General features: G+C 37.2%; 1 protein-coding gene across 1 annotated transcript; it reads right to left on the reverse strand.

The window, feature by feature from the left end:
* Positions 1–71: 71 nt before the first annotated feature.
* cul1b (cullin 1b) lies at positions 72–16168 on the reverse strand. The gene is made up of 22 exons (XM_082183897.1): positions 16063–16168; positions 12054–12396; positions 9155–9332; positions 8590–8757; positions 7872–7922; positions 7676–7766; positions 7343–7506; positions 7003–7165; positions 6744–6874; positions 6269–6376; positions 5355–5461; positions 4918–4966; positions 3426–3557; positions 2854–2971; positions 2640–2716; positions 2383–2514; positions 2183–2275; positions 1749–1796; positions 1207–1289; positions 940–1045; positions 741–854; positions 72–658 (listed from the first exon to the last, which is right to left on the reverse strand). The coding sequence occupies exons 2-22, from the start codon at positions 12191–12193 to the stop codon at positions 578–580; spliced, it is 2334 nt and encodes a 777-aa protein (XP_082040023.1). The 5' UTR covers positions 12194–12396; positions 16063–16168; the 3' UTR covers positions 72–577.
* Between the last annotated feature and the right edge of the window lie 3466 nt (positions 16169–19634).

Consider the following 19634-nt stretch of genomic DNA (forward strand, 5'->3'; position numbering starts at 1 on the left):
AGAATTCCAGGCTAGAAATGTAGCTCAGCCAATAGAACAAATGATGAACAAGACCTAGCAATGAGAAAGCATAAAGAAAAATTAAGTTTATTCATGACATATATAAAATGAACTGCACTATACAAATGTTCTCATGGCTGATAATAATGCAACTCTAACCAGCCAGCCAGACATGATTATAGTCAGAGTGCTGCTGAACAGTATCCTCTTAGTTATAGGTATTTCTGTCTGAAACCAATTTGTCAGTTTTCCAAAAGTCATTGGAATTACAATTAAATTAATCGGCGTTTTGTCCTTTCACAATGATAGGCAATAGCATGCAACCCTGACTCTGGGTCCCACTATGAGTATAGTTCAATGTCCAGTATTTACACATTAAAAAGTAAATGGCAATCCTGAGCAGCTTAAGGGCTTAAAGACAAAGACTGGCCGCTTTAGCAGTCTGGGTTTAAAGGGAAAAGTCCAGTGTCAAATTGTCATACTTGGCAACAAGGTCTTGAGAATCCTCTGCCCACTGATGTTCCTCAAAACATCAGACAAATATCTAAGGAAGGACATCAAACTTCAGAGGACATTTTTATGCCAAGTAACTGTAAGTGTCTTTTTCCCCATCCACACGTTCCAGGTATTCCTTCTCTATCAAAATGTCAATGCATTTCTGAAAAAAAGACAGACTTTAATATTTCTAATGAAGATGTTTCATAAGCAGTCAAAATTGCAGGGTGCTGCAGTCCCGTTACCTTGATGACAGGAACACGAGGTTTGAATCGTGAGGAAAGTTGGTTCAGCACTTCTGCCAAAAGCTGCTGGTGCTTTAAAAGTTTCCTCATCTTCATGATTCTCACGATAGCTGCCTGCACACAAATACACAAAACAACATGTAGAATCAAAAGAAAGTTTGATTAGAACTTCAAGGGTTTGTTAGTTTATTTTTAATACCTGTATGAGGAGCTTCCTGTCTTCCTCGATGTTCTTATGTGTCGTCTCCTGCTCTTGTTTCTGCTCTGTCTTCATTGGCACATTTATATTCACCCGTAACTTTTTACTGCACACAGTGACAGTGTAGAGAGACAAATGTGCAACATAATATTAAAAAATATTAGTATGTGTACTAACACAGTTTTGAAATGTTACTGAAAGTCAATTAGTTTATACTATGCAGATCAAACATGAAGCTGTAAGAAAATGCTGAAGGAAGGCATTTACTTCTTATAGCCCAAGAAAAGTTTGATTAATGTATCAGGCTTGAAATCCATTTCGTCAATGTTTGCATTCTCATCCTCCAAGACCTACAAAAAGGAAACAAAATATATATATTAAAATAAATAATTGTCAGTCTAAATTGTATTTAGATTTCATAATTGCATTTTAAATATATAGTTACATCAAAACTGTAGTTTAATTAAAATAAAGACATTTAAATCACAAAATGGCAAAAAAATAAAATAAATAAACAGCAGAGTAAGGATCCTGCAAGTCAGTGGTTTTCAACTGGTTTGTCCGTGGGACCCCCATGTTCCAATGGTCATTAAGCCTAACCCAAATATTTAGGAATCAAGCATTAAACTGCAACTGACAGAAACGTCAACAGCTTTCATACATGGCTGTCAAAACAAAAGTCTTGCATAAAAAACAACACAACGTGACATTGCGTTTTGTGCTTGTTTCTTTGACTACACACTCCACATTTGGGTTGTGACACGCCGGTTGAGAAACACTGCTATAAGCAACCAGTTGTCAACACTTACCAGCAACTTTGATTTCAAGAGGATTTGTAAGACCTGAATCAAAATATCCTGTGAAATGCAAAAAAAGAAGAAAAAGATTATATTTAAAAAACTTTATTAATAAAAAGAAAACTCCCCTCCCCCATACAAACATTGCATAAAATCACTTTACTTTTACAGTGTTTTGAGGAATATTTAGACTGGTAAATCAAATAGCATGTTATGGATAATTCAAGTGGATTTAAAATGTATATTTAATTAATCTTTTAATTTTGTATAATTTAAACCAGTGGGACTTTACATAAATATAATTACTGACTGTTTCTGCTAGGTTTCCTTTTGTTCAAAGTATGAATTTAATATGTAATGGAAACCAATGTATATTTATTGATATACGTGACTTGTTTGATATAAGACTTGTTATAGAGATAGAGAAGCAATGGCCCTGCACTCACTGTTTTGATCTGTGTGCTGTCAGCCAGTTGCTGGACGGTGTAGCTGTTCTCTGTGTTGAACTGGAGCAGGATGGCCATCTGGAAGGTGGAGGCCTGCGGACACACGCCACAGAAACACATGCGTCTGACACGAGTCCTACAAACTTCTTAATGAGTCCCAGCACACGCTGGCATGATACAGCCATGAACAAGGAACAAACCTGCAGAGTGTATCTGTTCTTGAAGCAGTTGGTGACCAGCTCTCCTTTGGATAGATGGTAAAGCCACGTCAACTTCCGGCCGCTGTGTCTGCTCCCATAAAAAGCTGTAAATCTTTGGTAACTCCGCTCCAACTGTGAAAAACAAAGCCGTTGAAAAACTATCATCAAATGGAAGTGTAATCACACATTGTTCTCAGCTCGTGGAAGGGTGTGAAGGGTTTTCGAAAATAACAGGGTTAAGCGTCTGAGCGTCTCACCTCAGATGGTAAAGCGAATGTGCAAGACTGCTGGAACGGCCATGAGCCAGAGCTCAGAACCTGGATACTGAAATCCACTGCGAGACAGATGGAGCCGGAGTCTTTCATTTGCATTTTTATTCAGCAGTAATAATATGCAGGTTATATTATAAAAACACTCCAAACACAAACAAGCATGAGGAATCGATGTAAAGCCAGAGTGTTGAGCACTTACAGTCCAAAGGCTCCGAGTTGGAAAGGTGCTTTTTGAATTGCTCATTCAAGTCTTTGCTGACACCGATGTCCTGGAACATGCGCTGGAGTTTGGAGGTGTACTCGAAACCACATGCTTGCTGAGGGTGGGCAGAAAAAAACTCCTCTCAAAAAAACTGATATCGATTCATAAATCCTAAGAATCGATCTTTTAGTCTATGTTGCTTTCAGTTGATGAATGAAAACTTTGTAGCACGCCTCCCATCCAATAAATCACAATAAACTTCGTTACTTATGAAATGAACAGGTCCCCGCTCTCAAAATCTGTAGATTTTATTATTAAATTCAAACAATAAATACCATTTTGGAAATTAACTGAATCCAAAGCGCATTCACAGAACAACTTCCAGTCTTGAGTCAACATGGTGCTTCCCCTACTGGATTGCAGGTCAATATTTTCGCAAATAAAGTGGTATTGAAATTGGAATTCAATCGAATCACAAGCTTGTAAATCGAAATTGAATCGGATCGTGAAATTTGTGTCAATACCCAGCCCTAGAAGGAAAAGCATCTTCACTAAACAAGTGCACAGACCTTCAGTTTGGAGATCATACTGGCCTCGGCGTCGTCGCTGGCACTGTTCTGGTGCACCAGTCTTTTGGCCAGCATCTTGGCATAGAACTTCTGGAACACGTCTTTATCCTCAATATACTTGAAAACCACCATCTGATGAGAAAGGATGTTGGAGAATCTTGTCAGTCACATTAATTGACTTACATTCAGCAATTTGTGCATACTACCATACAGTATGCATACTCTGCACAGTTTGCAGATTTTTATGTATACACAAAACACATACACAACAAAGAGCATGCAATGCACTCTACTATTTCCAGTGTAATGAACGAAAGCATTAAATCAACCATGATCTCTTCCTTGAATCGTTATTTGATCAGACTGACAAAAACAAATGTTTTATTTGGATAATGCACAATGTAAAAATAAAAATAAATTTGATTGATAAAAGACTGCAAATTCAAATAACCAAATTCATTTCTAAGATGATAACTGGACGGTGCACACAGAACAAATACTAAACATTTGCTGCATACCTTGTTCTGTGCTGTGCACACTACTATCCATTCTGAACAGTCTTTGTCACAGATTAACTAGGTCCCTATTATTTCTCTGATGTAGAAAAAAAAAAAACGGAATTCAAACATAAACATGGACATTTCTATATATGGAATGTTACGGAATATGGTAGGTTTTTAATTAATATATCAAAATAAGGGCGGTACAATTGATCAGATCGCCGCCATGTTCTGCATCTACTACACATACTCAAGCACACGTGATGCTCATAGTGTTTTCAGCGTCTCACACACTACGCATGAACGTCATCTCCAGCGCTGCGCTGAAAGTTCACTTTACCAGCATTTCATAATTAAAAAAAAGAAAGAAAACTATCAACAAATAGAACACAAAATCAAAAGGTCTTCACAATAGATCATCATAATAAACATTTGGTATTACCAAGAAATTATGACAGAAATATATTACAATATATAATAATAATAAAATAAATAACCTTTGTGCAACACTTTATTTGACAAAAACAATTCAATGTTCTGTTGTTGTAAAGAATTGGTATGAATTAATTTTATTACGTTTTAAAAGATTGATTTAATTTAAGTATTAAGAATTCAATTCAAATTGAATTAACCCGATTAAAATCTAGAAATATTAAAAGGGAAAACACTATTCTCATTCAAACACTAAGGCCTGGTTTCACAGACAGAGCTTACATTAAACCAGGATTAGGCCTGTTCGTGAGGATTATTACTGTTAAATTAGGACATTTAAGTAGCTTCTATAAATCTGCCTTAAAAAAACATTACTGGTGTGCATAATAAGACAAAAAAAAAAAGGCATGTCAGTGCAAGTTGCTTTAAGTTAAAACAGCTCAAACATGCATGTTAGTTTGGGACTAGGCTTAAGCCTTGTCTGTGAAACCAGGTATTGATGTTTGCTCCAAGTCCAGATCCTTACTAACTTTACTTCCATGGAGGACAGGGAAACTCACCACTTGGTTGAGAGTATCTTCTAGCTCAGCCTCCTCTGGATTCTTTGAACTAAACGAAACACACACTCAGTTAAATCATCTGTGGTATATGTACACACCTGGCAACTGCAGAATCCTAAAAGCAAATAACCTTTCCTAGACAGTTTTCATGTCAAATTTCAACTTTTGAGTCCATGTACTAGAATATTTTTGTGTTGGAGTTTCACACATAGAACCTTGCTAATGTAGTTTTCTTTCTTGAGATATTTTGTCAATCCTAAAGAAGTAGCTTTTTTAAAATAAGTCTGCTAGAATACTGCATTCAAAGAGTCAAACCTCAAATACTAAAACATAAACTGATGTGTTTGCAATAATGGCAGTGGAACAGACTTTCACTGGATTTCATTGTCATTTCTGGCTGACATATGTATGACATGAACATGAATGAGAGAATTCACCTCTTCTTCAGTAAGGAGTCACAGTATCTGGCCAGAAGCTCAGGGGATTTGCTGGAGGACTGTGCCATCTTTGTTACTGCATTATTATTAATAAATCTTCCGCAGGCCTGAAGAGCAGCACAGAACACAGAGTGAGAGTTACACCAGAGCTGTAAATAAACTCTATAGCTGAAAAACAATTTAGCCAATTATTTATATCTTTTTTTTTTTTTTTTTCAGAAGGAAATTTCAGTTTACATTTCTAAACATTCCTTTTGCCATTAATTGTAATAATCCAATGAGATTTTTGTATGCACAAGGAGTCTGACAACAGCCGGTATGATCCACACGCAGATCTCATCTCAAGTCTATCATCGAGTCTGTCTGTGATTATATGAAGAAACAGAAAAACACGGAGACAGACTAAATCCAGAGGAAACCTACCAGCAAAGCTGTGAAAGGCTTTAGGCACTTGTAAAAATGCTGGAAAGTGAGGATGCTTTTAAAACTAATGTCATAAACAGATTTGATCAATTCACTTCTATTAACTAAATCAAATCAATATTTGGTGTGACCACCCTTTGTCCAGGTACACTTGCACATCGTTCAGGCAGCTTTGCAGGAAGGTTCCTTCAAGCATCTTGGAGACGTTGCCGCAATTCTTCTGGATTTAATGTGTCTCAATTTTTTCTGTTTCTTTATGTAATCACAGAGTTCAGATCGTGTGAAGCTCCGGCTGTTGCCAGACTCCTTGTGCATACAAAAATCTAACTGGATTATTACAATTAATGGCAAAAGGAATGGTTTGGAAATGTAAACTGATATTTCCTACTGGCAAACTATAGCAAAATATATAAATAACTGCCTTAAAACCATAATTTTTGGTGAAAATACCAACGTGCTAAGACTTTTGCACAGTACTTTAGACCACAAACCTTATCGAGTGCCGCCACAAACCCAGCATCATTATTGAACGCAGACATAACGAGGGCATTGTATTTCTTGTGAACATCCAAGATCGTTTGCACGTAGATTTTAGGATCCTGGAAAACAAGTGATCAAATTAAGTTGTTAAAAAGAACAGAGTTACTAGAAAACATGAACAAAGACCCTGGGGCTCACAAAAAGCAAAGGTTGAGTCACATCTCTGAACTACAAAAGCCTAGTTAGACAAAAAACTATTGTCATGGTAAGAATAGATCTGCTATGCTTGAGGTATAGTGAGGCCCTGACTTCAGGGAATTCAGGTTCAGCTGTGCTTCCAACAGGTTTGGCACATTTTCAGGAAATCAATTGATCAGTTCATATCAAATCAATGAAATTTGGAATTACTCTCCATAGTTGCAGCTGAAGACCGAAAGTATTGTCCACACCATCACTGTGTCTTTATGCTGCAACACCAGGACTTACATTGAGTGCTGAATCTCCACATTTCTCAATGGCTGCCAGTCCTTGATTATGAATGTGGGACTCCAAGAGTTTCTTGAGCTCGCCCAATCCGTCTGTGATCCGGGAAACAAGGTTGTACATCCGACCGAGATCTGCAATTATAAACAAAGTGTATTAACTGTCACACTAAGTGTGTCATTTTAAATATTTGCTTTTTCAAAATGAAATGTCAGAAAATGTATTTCCTCTAAATAAAGGTGACATTGCAGCACTGGCTGACCTTCATTCTTATCTGCATCTAGAAGGTTCTGGAACTCCGTGTGAAAGATCTCCAGGTGTTTCTCGATGAGGACCTGCTCACACTTGCGAGCCAGCTCGTCTTGTGTGCTTTCGTGGAGATACACCTGTACCCGCCGCTGCTCCTCCAGTAACCGTGCCTCTGCCTGCACACATGAACTTACAGCTTTAACACTAGAAGAAATGAATGCTTAAATATGTAGTAAAACAAATTTCCCATTAAAATCCCCTGCAACTAGCATTATATATATAAAAATAAATAAATAAATAAATAAATAAATAAATATAAAACTCATTCACACATGACATTGTCACTAGCTTACCTTTTTCATGTATTCAGTAACAGGGTTTTGCTGGAGGAACTCTGTGCTTTCCCGTGTATAGAAGCGCTCGGTGTCTGCCAAAAACTGTGTCTCAAAGTACTCCTTGTAAACTGATAATGTCGGCCCCTTCACAAATGCATCATCCTCATTCAAGCCCAACTCGACTGGAAAAAACAAACCAGATTACAACATAATGCTTCAAAGGTCCAGACAGCACTGGGATTATTCCATATACTGTACTTGACTCGCACAAGACTAGAAAATATCCTTATAGGACATCTGGCTCAAGTTTTGTGAGAGACAACAGGACAGATGTGGCACTGTCACACTTACCATAGGACTGCACCACTCCACTGATGAGTCTGGTGTTAATAGTCTCACCATGTCTCTCCTTCTCAATGAGTTTTAACACAGCGTTTGTCACCTATATAAAATAAAACAGAGGGGTATATAAATATACATATACTCATTTAGACACACACACTATTAAACATTACCAATAAATGAAGGATATAAACAAATGACTCACCTGCTTGTTAAGAGGTCTAAATAAACACTCTCTCCAAGTGACCAAAGCAAGCTGTTAAAGAGACATCATTTTTTTGTTACTGTTTCTTACTGCAATGAGGCATGAGATGAATACTGCTTTAAGAAAGTTACCATTTTTATTACAACTGCACTAATAAAAGACTATATTTAATAAGTCATTTTGTTTTATACTATTACTAATAATTAATAATAATATATATATATTTTTTAAGTAATAAAACAACAAATCAACCATAAAACAAATCTGAATTATAATACATTTCCAAGACAATTATTTCATTATAGTTCAGGGCTGAACAGTAAGTTTAGCCTACCAAGGTAATCATTTTAAATCACTGGAATACATCACAGTAAACCAAGCATTTAGGTTTTCAAGGCATAGAAATAAATGCACAAGAAATGCAAGATTTAGTGTCAACAAGTCAAGCCCATTAGTCAAGTGACAAGAGAAGTTCTGACCAGTTAGACAAGTCAAGAGAAGTTCTGTAATCAAATCTCTCCCAAAGTCTCGAGGTGATTGTTAATTAAAGATACAGATGATGTGTGATCACAGGTATGCATATATTGACTATTATGAGCAATAAATATAGCTAACTACAATGTAGTGTAGTCATTATTCCAAGTCTTATGAACGCAATGTGTGTAAATGTAAAACAGGAACCTATGGGTCAGATAGGGGCGTGTGCTGTTTCTCTTACAGAGTAGATTTCATAAATTCCTTTCCGTCCTTCATCACACTCTCGGCGCACCCAGTGTCTGTTGAGGTAAGCACAGATCCCGTTTAATACTTTACTGGAGAAGCGATAGTCCTCCCACTGCTGTGTGTAGAACTTCAGAACGCTCTCATCCATCAGGTCCTCTCCATCCTGCCAGACACACACAGATGGAGGAGGGAAACAGGAGGAGAAGTCAGGAAGATGTCTGGAGAACTGACAACTCACACTGCTATCCATTCTAGTGCCAGTAGTTAATGTAAATATACATTGTCTGTCATTAAAAAAAAATACAAATTCCAAAATAAACAAATAGAATTCCAACATTCTTCAAGGAAAATTAGACATAAAAACACTACAATAGAGTTTGCTATACGGTTTAATATTTTTGTGACAAGGCATACAAAGAGAAGTAGTGTTCAAATTAGGTAAGCCTTCATGTTATCTGCTTTCAATTTAAATAAAAAAATTCTAGAATTGACCAACATCAATATGATCCCTAATGTACCATGCATCCCGGACAATACACACAGTCAGTGTAGGCTATTACCTTGAGAAGGTTTGTAAGGTAGCTCCTCAGAAACTCTTTCAGTCTTTTGTAGAGTTCTAGTCCGACAAACTGAGCCCCACCAGGTGTGGGAGTTTTCTTGGATGGTTTGGAGGGGGGGATGCCAGCACCCCTAGCCTGGTTGGACTGGTGCACGCTGGTACAGTAGTTATACACATGTCTGAACAGTAGGTTAAAGTCTTAAGATAGTAAATGAGGAAACAATGACAGACAGATAAAACAATATTACAACAATCTTTACACTGACAGGATGCCAATCCATAATGATGATGCTTTCAATGTAAGCTTCCAAGTTGTCTTTGTAGCTATATCAGGGTACAAAAATGAATACTGTGGATTAACAGTGCCAGATAGGTGTCTCTTACACACCTAGAGTTTACTTCTGTGATTATTTCTCAAACACGTCTGAATCTAATACGAAAAGCACGAGAATAAACAGTTCGCTTAGCATGGAATTCAGACGTAGTTCAAACCTATTTTCCAACAGTGAAAAAATCCCACTTATTCCATAACAGTTTGTGGTGCCATATGATGCTTTTTAATGTTTTCCCTATTCCTTTAGTGTGTAATGTATCTGTTTATGCATGCATTAGACCTTCAGTTCAAAGCTCATAGTCTCACACATCAGGGATCTATTCTATCTAACAAAGAACACTGCTCCAGATCTGCCTAAAACACCTTAATCAGTCCAGATATTACTTCTGCGAGCATCCATTTCACAATTTCATATAAATTAACATAATGCCCACCCAAAGGCATAGAAACGCAAAGAAAAAGGCAGAGGCCTCAGTGAATTGTAGTGTCAGCATCCTGTCGCAGTGTTACAACGCGAAAGCACAACCTTCTGAAAACAGATGCAATGGGAATTGAGGTACTGCAATAACGAACAGTATGTGAAAAATGTATTTTACATATAGACTGTAAAAAAATCCCAAACCACTTTTTGTACGAGGCTGTAAAAAAAATCATATTAAAAGGCATATTATCATGGGGGATTATGGGACTGACTCTCTTTTGGAGCCTGTCCTAGCAGCCAATCGATGAATTGCAGTTTAAGTCACTTCCGTGTTGGATTCAAAAGACCGGAAGGTTGCCGCTTGGTTTTATATTAAAGTTTCTAGTACACCCAATAAACAAAATAAGTTTTTTTGTTTTTTTAAATAAGGTTTATTATTTTAGTTTAACCTTTTAAAATAGTAACATATGTCCTCTTTAAAATAATCATGCATAAAATTATAATTGGGGAAACAAAGAATAAACCCAGTGGTTTAAAGGAACTTGTAATATTTCCAAGAAGCTTAAAACAGCCTGTTTCAAATCCAAAGGTCACCTCTCAATATTAAACAAGAATGAGACAGTACCTTCAGTCTCAGTGCTCAAGCCCTTGAGAAAACTTCTGTTTTAATAGACTTTCCTAGACATGATCTACTCTGACACGCAAGAAGCTGTCTAGAGAAGCTTTTATGAATCTTGGACAGAAATAAGTCAACAATATTAAAAGTCCTCTACATGGGTGTGCATTTATTGCAAGCTGTTGTGTCTCATTAGCTTAAAGGTCGTGACCACATAAACAGTGATTACCAGAACAAGTTTGTTTGTGTGTGTGCGTGTTTGTTTTTCTGGGTGCTAAGTTTCACACCTGTATCACCAACCGTGAGATCCAGCACTTTGATACTACAAACCTACATACTGAGACTCACAGATTCTCAGCAGCGCTAAAGAAACCTGCAAAAACTGCAGAAACTTTTTTGTGCACACAGGGCCAAACCCAGACAAATAAAAGACATCACTGAAGATGTAGCGAATGACATCTGTGGGTGGCAGATGAAACTCAGAGCAATTACGCCTCTGTGTCTGATGTGGCACTAGTGGGTGAAATGCAAAACTGCTAATTTGAAAGCGGTGTAAGTTTTAATTTCCCAGACACAACTTGCTCTGAAGAGCTCTAGAATGGAACACTCGTTGGCACTGAGATGCCTTACAAAAAAGCCAAATAAAATAATATAATAACGCTATGTACTTTCATTTTACATTGTTTTTTGATTTACATTTTACTCAACAAATATATACATCATAATTCCACTGTTATTAAAAATAAAAAGACTTGTTTATATATCAAAAAACTTTTTAAAATCGCGATGAAGCTAATTTGAAATAGTGTTTTACACTCAAATGATTTCATGTTCTCTAATATTAAAAAAGGATTAATAATCCCACATTTTAACCGTCGCCATGTTGTCTCATTTTGCGTAGTGTGAACACTAAATTTCGGGGGCACCATAACGGGAGATTCTAAGGGCCCAGGTCTATTGGGAAGGGAAATTCAGCGCTCTGAAAACACCCTTCCCCACTGTGGTTGCAAAGACAGTGGGGCGGTTTCATACCTATACATGACAACTGCTCTCTCTGGGTCAGCGGCGGCGCCAACGCAGATCTGAATGTTCCAATGTGATTTTGATACAGGTGAATCGTTGTCATTTAGGAATGAGATCGTGTGGATGTTTGAATCGAGATCACGATCTTTTAACAATTAATCTTGCAGCTCTACTTGACCAAGAGAGAAATTTGCACAGGGAACTCTTTTGCCCTCAAACGAAACTCCCAATCTTGTGGCTATTCCACTTATTATGACTATTTCGCCCACAAAACTTTTCCGAACAATGGTAAATATGACTGCATCTTAAGGGCCTGAGCTAAACCTATAAATTCCACCATCAGAACTTACCCAAAGAGTGAGAAAAAGTTGCTGTACTTATTCTCATTTCAAGTGCAAAATTCACACACATTGTACCACACCTAACAAGACAAAGACTTTCAGTGTGCTGGCCACAGCTGCTGCCCCCATTAATCCCCATTCATCCCGCCGTGCCTGGTAAGATACGTATAGAGTTCCATGTAGCGTGACTTAGCCATGCTCTGGCGTGTATAGACCTGCTGTATTCCTGCTCTCAGGTCATCCCAGATCTGGTCCAGCCCAATCTGTTTGAGCCCGTGGGTGTTCTGGCCCCTGTTGGATGACATTGTCTCTGTGTCGGTCTGCTCGTGTCAGATAAATCCTCTCTTCTCCTCGTTCTGCTCCAGAACACTGCTGCTTCACATGTAGTCCACCATGCTGGAGGGCATTCAGACAGGATCAGTTCAGGGATGAGTACCGCTTCACTTCACAGATGGTGCTGCAGGCTGGTCTAGGGTTACAGAAGCGTCCAAACACTTCCGTAGGGTATCTGCGAGAGCAAACAAATCAGGTTTGAAATAAAATAAATCACACTTATTTTAAAATGGTACAACATAAAGCAGATGCAACAACGACAACAGGTTATACATTACATACAGTATTATAAACAACACTTACAGGTGTTAACAATAGTGCAGAACTAGCAATTATTCTATATAAAAAAAAAAAAAAAAAAACAATAGCCAAAAAAAGATTCATCCAAGTCTTCTAAATAAAATGAACTTACATACATATTTAAGAGAAAAAGCAAACCTAACAGGCGACTTATAGGAATCTAACGAAGCATCATACCGGAGCTCATGTGAAGTGACAAGCATTGGGTCAGGGTTATATTTAGCGGCATGTCTGCTGTGTTTTGTGGTGCAGAGGATATGCATTTTGCTGGTCATTGTTTACATGTTGTGACGTTCGAGATGCCACATTTTAGAGGCAAGAGTGACCGAGGGTTGGTGCATCAGAACATGTGACCAGCAGGATTGGGTTTAGCTGGGTTATTAATAGCATTTCCCACATCGTTCTCTTTAGGGCTTCTTGTGTACAGACAGCTGTTTCTATAGCCAGCATGAAGGCTAATATGTTCAATAAATACATCTCTTGAGTGATAGGGGTGCAACGGATCAAAAAACTCACGGTTCGGATCGTTTCTCGGATCAGAGTCACGGATCGGATAATTTTTCGGATCAGCAAAAAAAAAAAAAACATTTTATTAACACTTTTAAATTATTAAATTAAAATATATAAAATCAACTTAAAGTGCACAAGGCATAATATCTTCTTTTTAACATAATTAATGAAAAACAACTTAAAGTGCAACATAAAAAGGCATCTCCTTCCTTTAAACATGGACCAATGCTTTGTGTTTCCACTGTCATATAGGGCTGTCAAAATTGCTAAAAAATGACGTTCGAATATTCCCTCTAAAAAACACATATTCGAATTATTCGAACATCTGGTTGCGCATTTTGTCAATGACGTGCATTAGGCCTATGTCAATAACAGGACAAATTAATACAAAGAGACATAACTACTTGTATATGTAGTTCATTTAAGTTTAAACATATTTGACAACGTATTACCTTGCTCGCTCGCACCCGCAGGCACTCTTTCTCTCTCTCTCTCGCCGTCACCCATGCTGCGTTCACACCAAACGCGAATAGAGCGTCTGGCGCGAGTGATTTCAATGTGAAGTCAATGTAAAGACGCGTTTACGCACGTCTGGAGGTTTTGCGGTGCGAATGAGGCGTCACGCTCTCTGCGGTTCATAACGCTCGCCATGACCACGCTGTGTGTGGACTGAACATGCGCACAACTTTTTTTTCATAAATCAATCCGCGGATCACGTGAGTGCCGAACCGAAGATATTGATCCGAACGGATCACGGATCAATGATGATCCGTTGCACCACTATTGAGTGATAAAATCAGGATTCGGTTAGGATTCAGACACATATCGCAGTCAAGTTTAGATGTTAATGCTCAAGTATCTGCAAACAATTTTTTTCTCTTCTTCTGTGTAACTTCGGTAAATCAAGAGAGGCAAAGTCCCACAACAGACCCAGCCCTGCTAAATCACTGACCCAGAGATTGAGAGGTTTTACAACCGGGGAAATAAACAAGATGAAGTGGCGTCACACCGTTAAGATCAGCCCAGCTTATGGTGACATATGTAAGAGGTGCAGCTGTTGAAGAGGACACTGACTTTTTATGATCCCTCACCTATTTAACAGACTAAACTCATAAATGAACACAGCTTTACGATATATGCTGGGTATCAACTCTTCTTTCAGCCTCTGTAAGTGGGATTGCTATTAATAGCAATAATGGTCATTCATTCATTATTACCCACAATATTTCAGTACTTTTAAAGGGGTCATCAGATGCCCATTTTACACAAGTTGGTATGATTCTTTAGGGTCTTCATGAAAAATATGTAACATACTTTGGTTAAAATTCCTCAATGGTTGTGTTAAACAACACCCTTTTTACCTCTTCAAAAACAGCTCTGTTCAAAGCAACCCGTTTCGGTGTCCGTCAATGGTCGCGGGCGGAGCATGAGAAATATGATGTCATATTGCTCAGAAAATCCAAATGGCTTGATTATTGAGAGAGTGTTTATGCTTTTTGAGGATTAAAAAAAGGAGTGAATGGATTCCTTTCATTGTATGGTGGATGTGTCCACACACTGCAAAGACACATTTATATGCAAACACCATATAAAAGTGAATTTTGCATCCGATGACCCCTTTAAAGCACTGTATTAAATATAAAACTCAAGCGCTTTGCTTGATCATTGTGGGAAAACAGTTTGTGAATGTCAAACTGCTTGAGCCCGGTCACATTTAATCTTATTAGATCAGCCAAAGCAAGGCTAGACTCTCTGACCACATTCATCAGTAGGTCAGGATCTGTAGGCTGTCAAAGTTTCAACAATTACAGTCAGAGAAGGGCCCAGGAGTCCTCTAAGGTCAAATAAAATCACATTTTGCATTAAATGGATATTTCACCCAAAAAAAAGAAAGAAAATTACACACCTTTATGTGATGACTGACTTTCTTCAGTGGAACACAAAATTAGATGTTTTGAAGAACACTGGTAACCAAATAGTTTTAATTACCATTTGCAATACATTTTGTTGTGTTCACAGAAGAAATTCATAAAGTTTTGGGTAAATTATGACAATTACAATTTTTGGCAGACTATCCATTTAAATGTTTATCAACTGTGAACATGTAAAGACACATTGACTGATTCAGAAGAAAAGAAGGACACAAAGCACAACAAATGCTTTTCTTCACCAGTCAGCTTATTCACCATAAACTTGAACATGATTTTTTAATGTGCTTTATGTGTGACTATTTTTATTTTAATATTATATTATTTTTGTGGCGTATATAGGCATCAGGAAAATTGTCCACAAAAAGCATACATCTACATGACTGTCATGACAGTTTAATCGTCCCTATTGTAAAACAATTAATATTTGTTGGCATCTGAGGACTCCTTTGCCAATAAAGCATGATTCATAAGCTATTCTCTAGGAAACCTTTTATTGAGGTTATAATTTCCGAAGGAAACTTACCACACACTGGCATATGAGGTTTAGGAAACTATAGGTTCAAAATAAAACCCATTCTTGGTCACTTATGGCATTTTGGCCAAACAATGCAATCTAGGTAGGCATCTGAGACAGCAGAATTAATGTGAATGTGTATAACTCACTGTTCACTCTTCAGACGGCCTCAGCATTTATCTACCGCTTAGAAGACCTTACCAAGAGCATGTTAACATCATAAATATACAATGTTTTAATATTAACATGTCTGTTTTGAAAACAGTATCAACACATTAGCAATGCTAGGTAGCAACTCGCTAGCTTCAGGTAACTTACCCTGGTAAACTGACGCTGAGGAGAAATATTAAGACATATTAATGCCAAATAAACGAATGACATTAAAATATAACCTAGAAATAAGGCAAACAACACTTGTTGTTAAACTACTGAAGTAATACGGCGAAGCTTTTGAGATATTGATGTAAAATGGCCACCTATGCATTAAGTCGTTTACAATACCACAGAAACGTTTGTCTTTCTTCTCTAGTTATATGTCCTGCCAAACCGGAGCAGCTGACATGTATATAAAGATATTAAGTCTTACCTGTACCCGTTTCTAACGTCGAGGTGTATAAGGTTGAGGCCCTATGCTGTGTCTGACTGGAGATGATTGGGAATTCCGTATTAGAGCGAGTGAAGCGTCATACGCCACATCTCAGAGAAATACAGCGACCTCTAGTGTTCACTTACTTCAGGACCCTGGCGTCCATATTCACACTATGTCGACCAAGAATAATCTATAAAAAAAATCCCTTTTATTGATATATTTTATTGTATTTGTTTGTTATTTATTCTCTAAACAAGTCGACTACTTCAATAGCTGCCTTTTCATCCCCTTCATACTTGTTTTTGTGTCCTGTACTGGTTGGCACTTTTGTGAAACTGTTTCATTTTCTATGGTAATGGTGCAATGAATGGACTATATTGTGAACTTTGATAATATAGAGCCTTTTCATGGCCTCAGTACACCCAGTGGTTTAAATAGTAGTTGTTCTTTATAGTAGTGAACATAACTAGCATTCACCCACTTCTTTACATTACACAAATTTCTACTGTTACAAAATAATAGTATTTGCCTCACATTATCAAAACAGCCATGCAATTGGTTTATTTCACTGGACAAATTATCCAATTTTTATTGTCCCAGCCAGTCATAACCCCAAATTATATTTTTTAAATATCCCAACCAGTCATTACTCAAATCAACTGTGACACACATTTGGTATATATATATTTTTTTTTTATAGGAATAATAATATTTCTGAACATTTTACTTATTTTACAGTTGAGTCTCATACAATGAGACTGCTCCAAAATCATTATCATTCAACTGTGTATATGCATTTTAAACACATTATGATCTTTGCCCATGCAGTAAATGCACATCCCTTATTTACAGCACATTTAATTCCACTGCTAATATTAATGGTATGACCCATTTCAGGAGTGGCCAAATTTACAATTTAAAACCAGTCAGAGATAGAAATATATCTTTATATTTACAGTTAAGGCTTCATATTATGGGTAGACTATTTTCTTTGACACCCAACCCCCTTCCCCCAACATCGTGTTTTCATGTCCTGGGATCAAGCCTTCTTTTGGGCGGTCAGACCCCCTCAAACACCCCTGTAATTTTCACCCTGCCTACAAAGTAATGCAACACAAAAATTGCAGGCTAGCTTTTCTGTCTGTAAAACAATCTCCTCAAAAGCTTGAGATTAACATTAGCATTTTCTGCATTGGTTTTCGGTTTCAAACACTCGCACGTAGCCTAACCTTCCCAGTGCTCTTGTAATTGTAGATTCATGAACTTTGACTTTAGATAAGGCAAGAGGCCTGCAGTTCTTTGGCCATTATGCCTGTTTCTTTGTGTTTCCTTGATGATTTTACATTCTGCTCTTGGAGAGAATTTTGTTGGTCGACCACTCCTGGGAAGATTTATCACTGTTCCGAGAGTTATCCATTAGTGGATTATGGATCGGGGAAGTCCCATCATCTTTGAAATGGATCTGTAGTCCTTACCAGACTTTTTCTTAAGGATCAAACTTTATGGAAAAGGATCAAAATCTGATTGATTCTGAGCAGTGATTGCTGTCTTCAGATGGAGCTGCAGGCTGATAGGACTGTCCAACCACTTCAGCTGTGAAAAGGCAAACAAATCCGTTTTCAAATCACTTTATTTTCTATACATATCCAGCTTTTTAAACCTTACTGTGCATAGACAACTGCTTCTATCAGTTGACCAACTCTGGTGACTGCAACATCGCTCTGGGTTTTTTCAAGGCAAGTTATTTATATAGCACATTTCATACATTACATGACCACAAATGGAAAAAAAAAGAGAGAAAAAAAGAAACTTCCTTCCTTCCTTTTTTTTTATTTTAAAGATGAAACAGTGCCAATTTACATTTGATTTTCTTGCCTGCAATTCATTAGGGGAAGTAGGCCCTATTTAAATGCAAAATACGGAGTTGAATCATTGTTAATTGAATCGTGCATCAAACTGAATCATTCTAGACTTGAAAAACCCGCTTTAATCTACTGTCTATGGCTTTGATTCGAAACAGTCGAAACGACTCCAAGTCAACCCAAAGATTCACAACCAAATGTGTTAATTTCAAGACTAATTTTAATTCAATATTTGTGTCAATACATTAGCAATGCAAGCTAACAGCAGGTTAGCTTCAGTTAGGCTGCTGAAATATTAAGGCCAAGTAAACGAGTAGCATCGTAGAATAACCAAACATTGTTATTCACCTGTTACGACGACTTTGAGTTTGACCAACTAACAGCTAACTACTTAAGAAGCACAAAACATGTATCTTTTCGGTAAATGGACAAATATCTCCCACTTAATTATGTGTCATGTCAAAATGAAGTGTCTGATAAGTACATAAAGATATTGAATCTTGACGTCCCTAAGGTCCAGCTTGAGGTCTCCATGCTGATGCTTAGCTGAGGATTCCACAGAGCAAACGAAGCGTTTTACGCCACAGCGTAACACAACGCCTAGTGCTTAAAGCGCCCATTTCAATGCCAGACTTTTGACTTTTTCTAAATTATTACTCATTTAATCTCCTTTCATTCGTGCAAGTACAATCTGAATGTACAACTAACTATAATTTAGTAACCTTTACTACCTTAGATCTGGTTTATTACTTCACCAAATGTGGCAAGATGTTCAGCATTTATACAATGCAAAATGTTATCAATGAGCAACCTGCTAACATTTCTCAGAAACAATGGGCTTCCCGTATGTTCTTGCAACTATTCACTCCAAAGTGGCAATATTTTGTTCTAAATGGATTAGAAAAGATGTAATTTTACAATGTTCCTGTCAGGGCACCAATTTAATGACATTTTGAATGAACAATATTAGTCTTGCACTTTTTAATTGACAGTACAGACAGTCAGCCAGCCTGTATTGTAAAATCAATCTCAAGAGATATCAAAATATGTGCAGCCATTGAATCAGAGTATAGGGAACTGGAGAGTCTACCTCCAATAGACCTTAGACAGGTTAGACACCATTGAAATTAACGTGGATGAAAACAAAGCTTTGTGGGATAGACTTAGTCTTTACAATTTCCTGCCTCAAAGACCATTTAGGAAGGCATTTCCCCTTGTGCAATTGATAGCAGGACTAGCCTAAATATGCATTAATATACATCATATTTATTTTTTCCCTTCCTCCCCATTTACACTTTTCTACAGATAATCCAATATTTCAGCCCCCAACCCAGTCATAACACAAATTAATGACTTGACAAACATTTTATATGCATGTTTTGTTTAATATTTGTTCATAATAGTAATATTTATGAGGATTTCTCTTATTTTGCTATCTGGCCTCATACAATGCGATGAACAAATATGATTGTACAAATATCTTATTGCACAATATCTTTTTATTCTCTTCAATGAGTGAAAAACAAACAAACAAACAAAAAAACAATATATTATATAAAAATATAGATTCATGCCTGACACAGCAATAAGTAAACAAATATGGTGCAAGAAGTAAATACAAGTATGAAATAAAGAAGGCCTAGAATAGGAGTAAGATGTTTTCACGGTTTAAGACCAGACACAATGGGACCTTTATGAAACAGAAAC

The sequence above is a fragment of the Leuciscus leuciscus genome (genome assembly GCF_965113295.1).
Source record: "Leuciscus leuciscus genome assembly, chromosome: 11".
NCBI lineage: Eukaryota > Metazoa > Chordata > Actinopteri > Cypriniformes > Leuciscidae > Leuciscus > Leuciscus leuciscus.

Coding starts and splice junctions, on each gene's coding strand:
- cul1b (XM_082183897.1), bottom strand. CDS start 12,193: ATGTCATCCAACAGGGGCCAGAACACCCACGGGCTCAAACAGATTGGG. Junction 8,758..9,154: donor ACCTTACAAACCTTCTCAAG/GTAATAGCCTAC, acceptor TGTGTCTGGCAG/GATGGAGAGGACCTGATGGA. Junction 7,923..8,589: donor GAATTTATGAAATCTACTCT/GTAAGAGAAACA, acceptor TCTCTTTAACAG/CTTGCTTTGGTCACTTGGAG.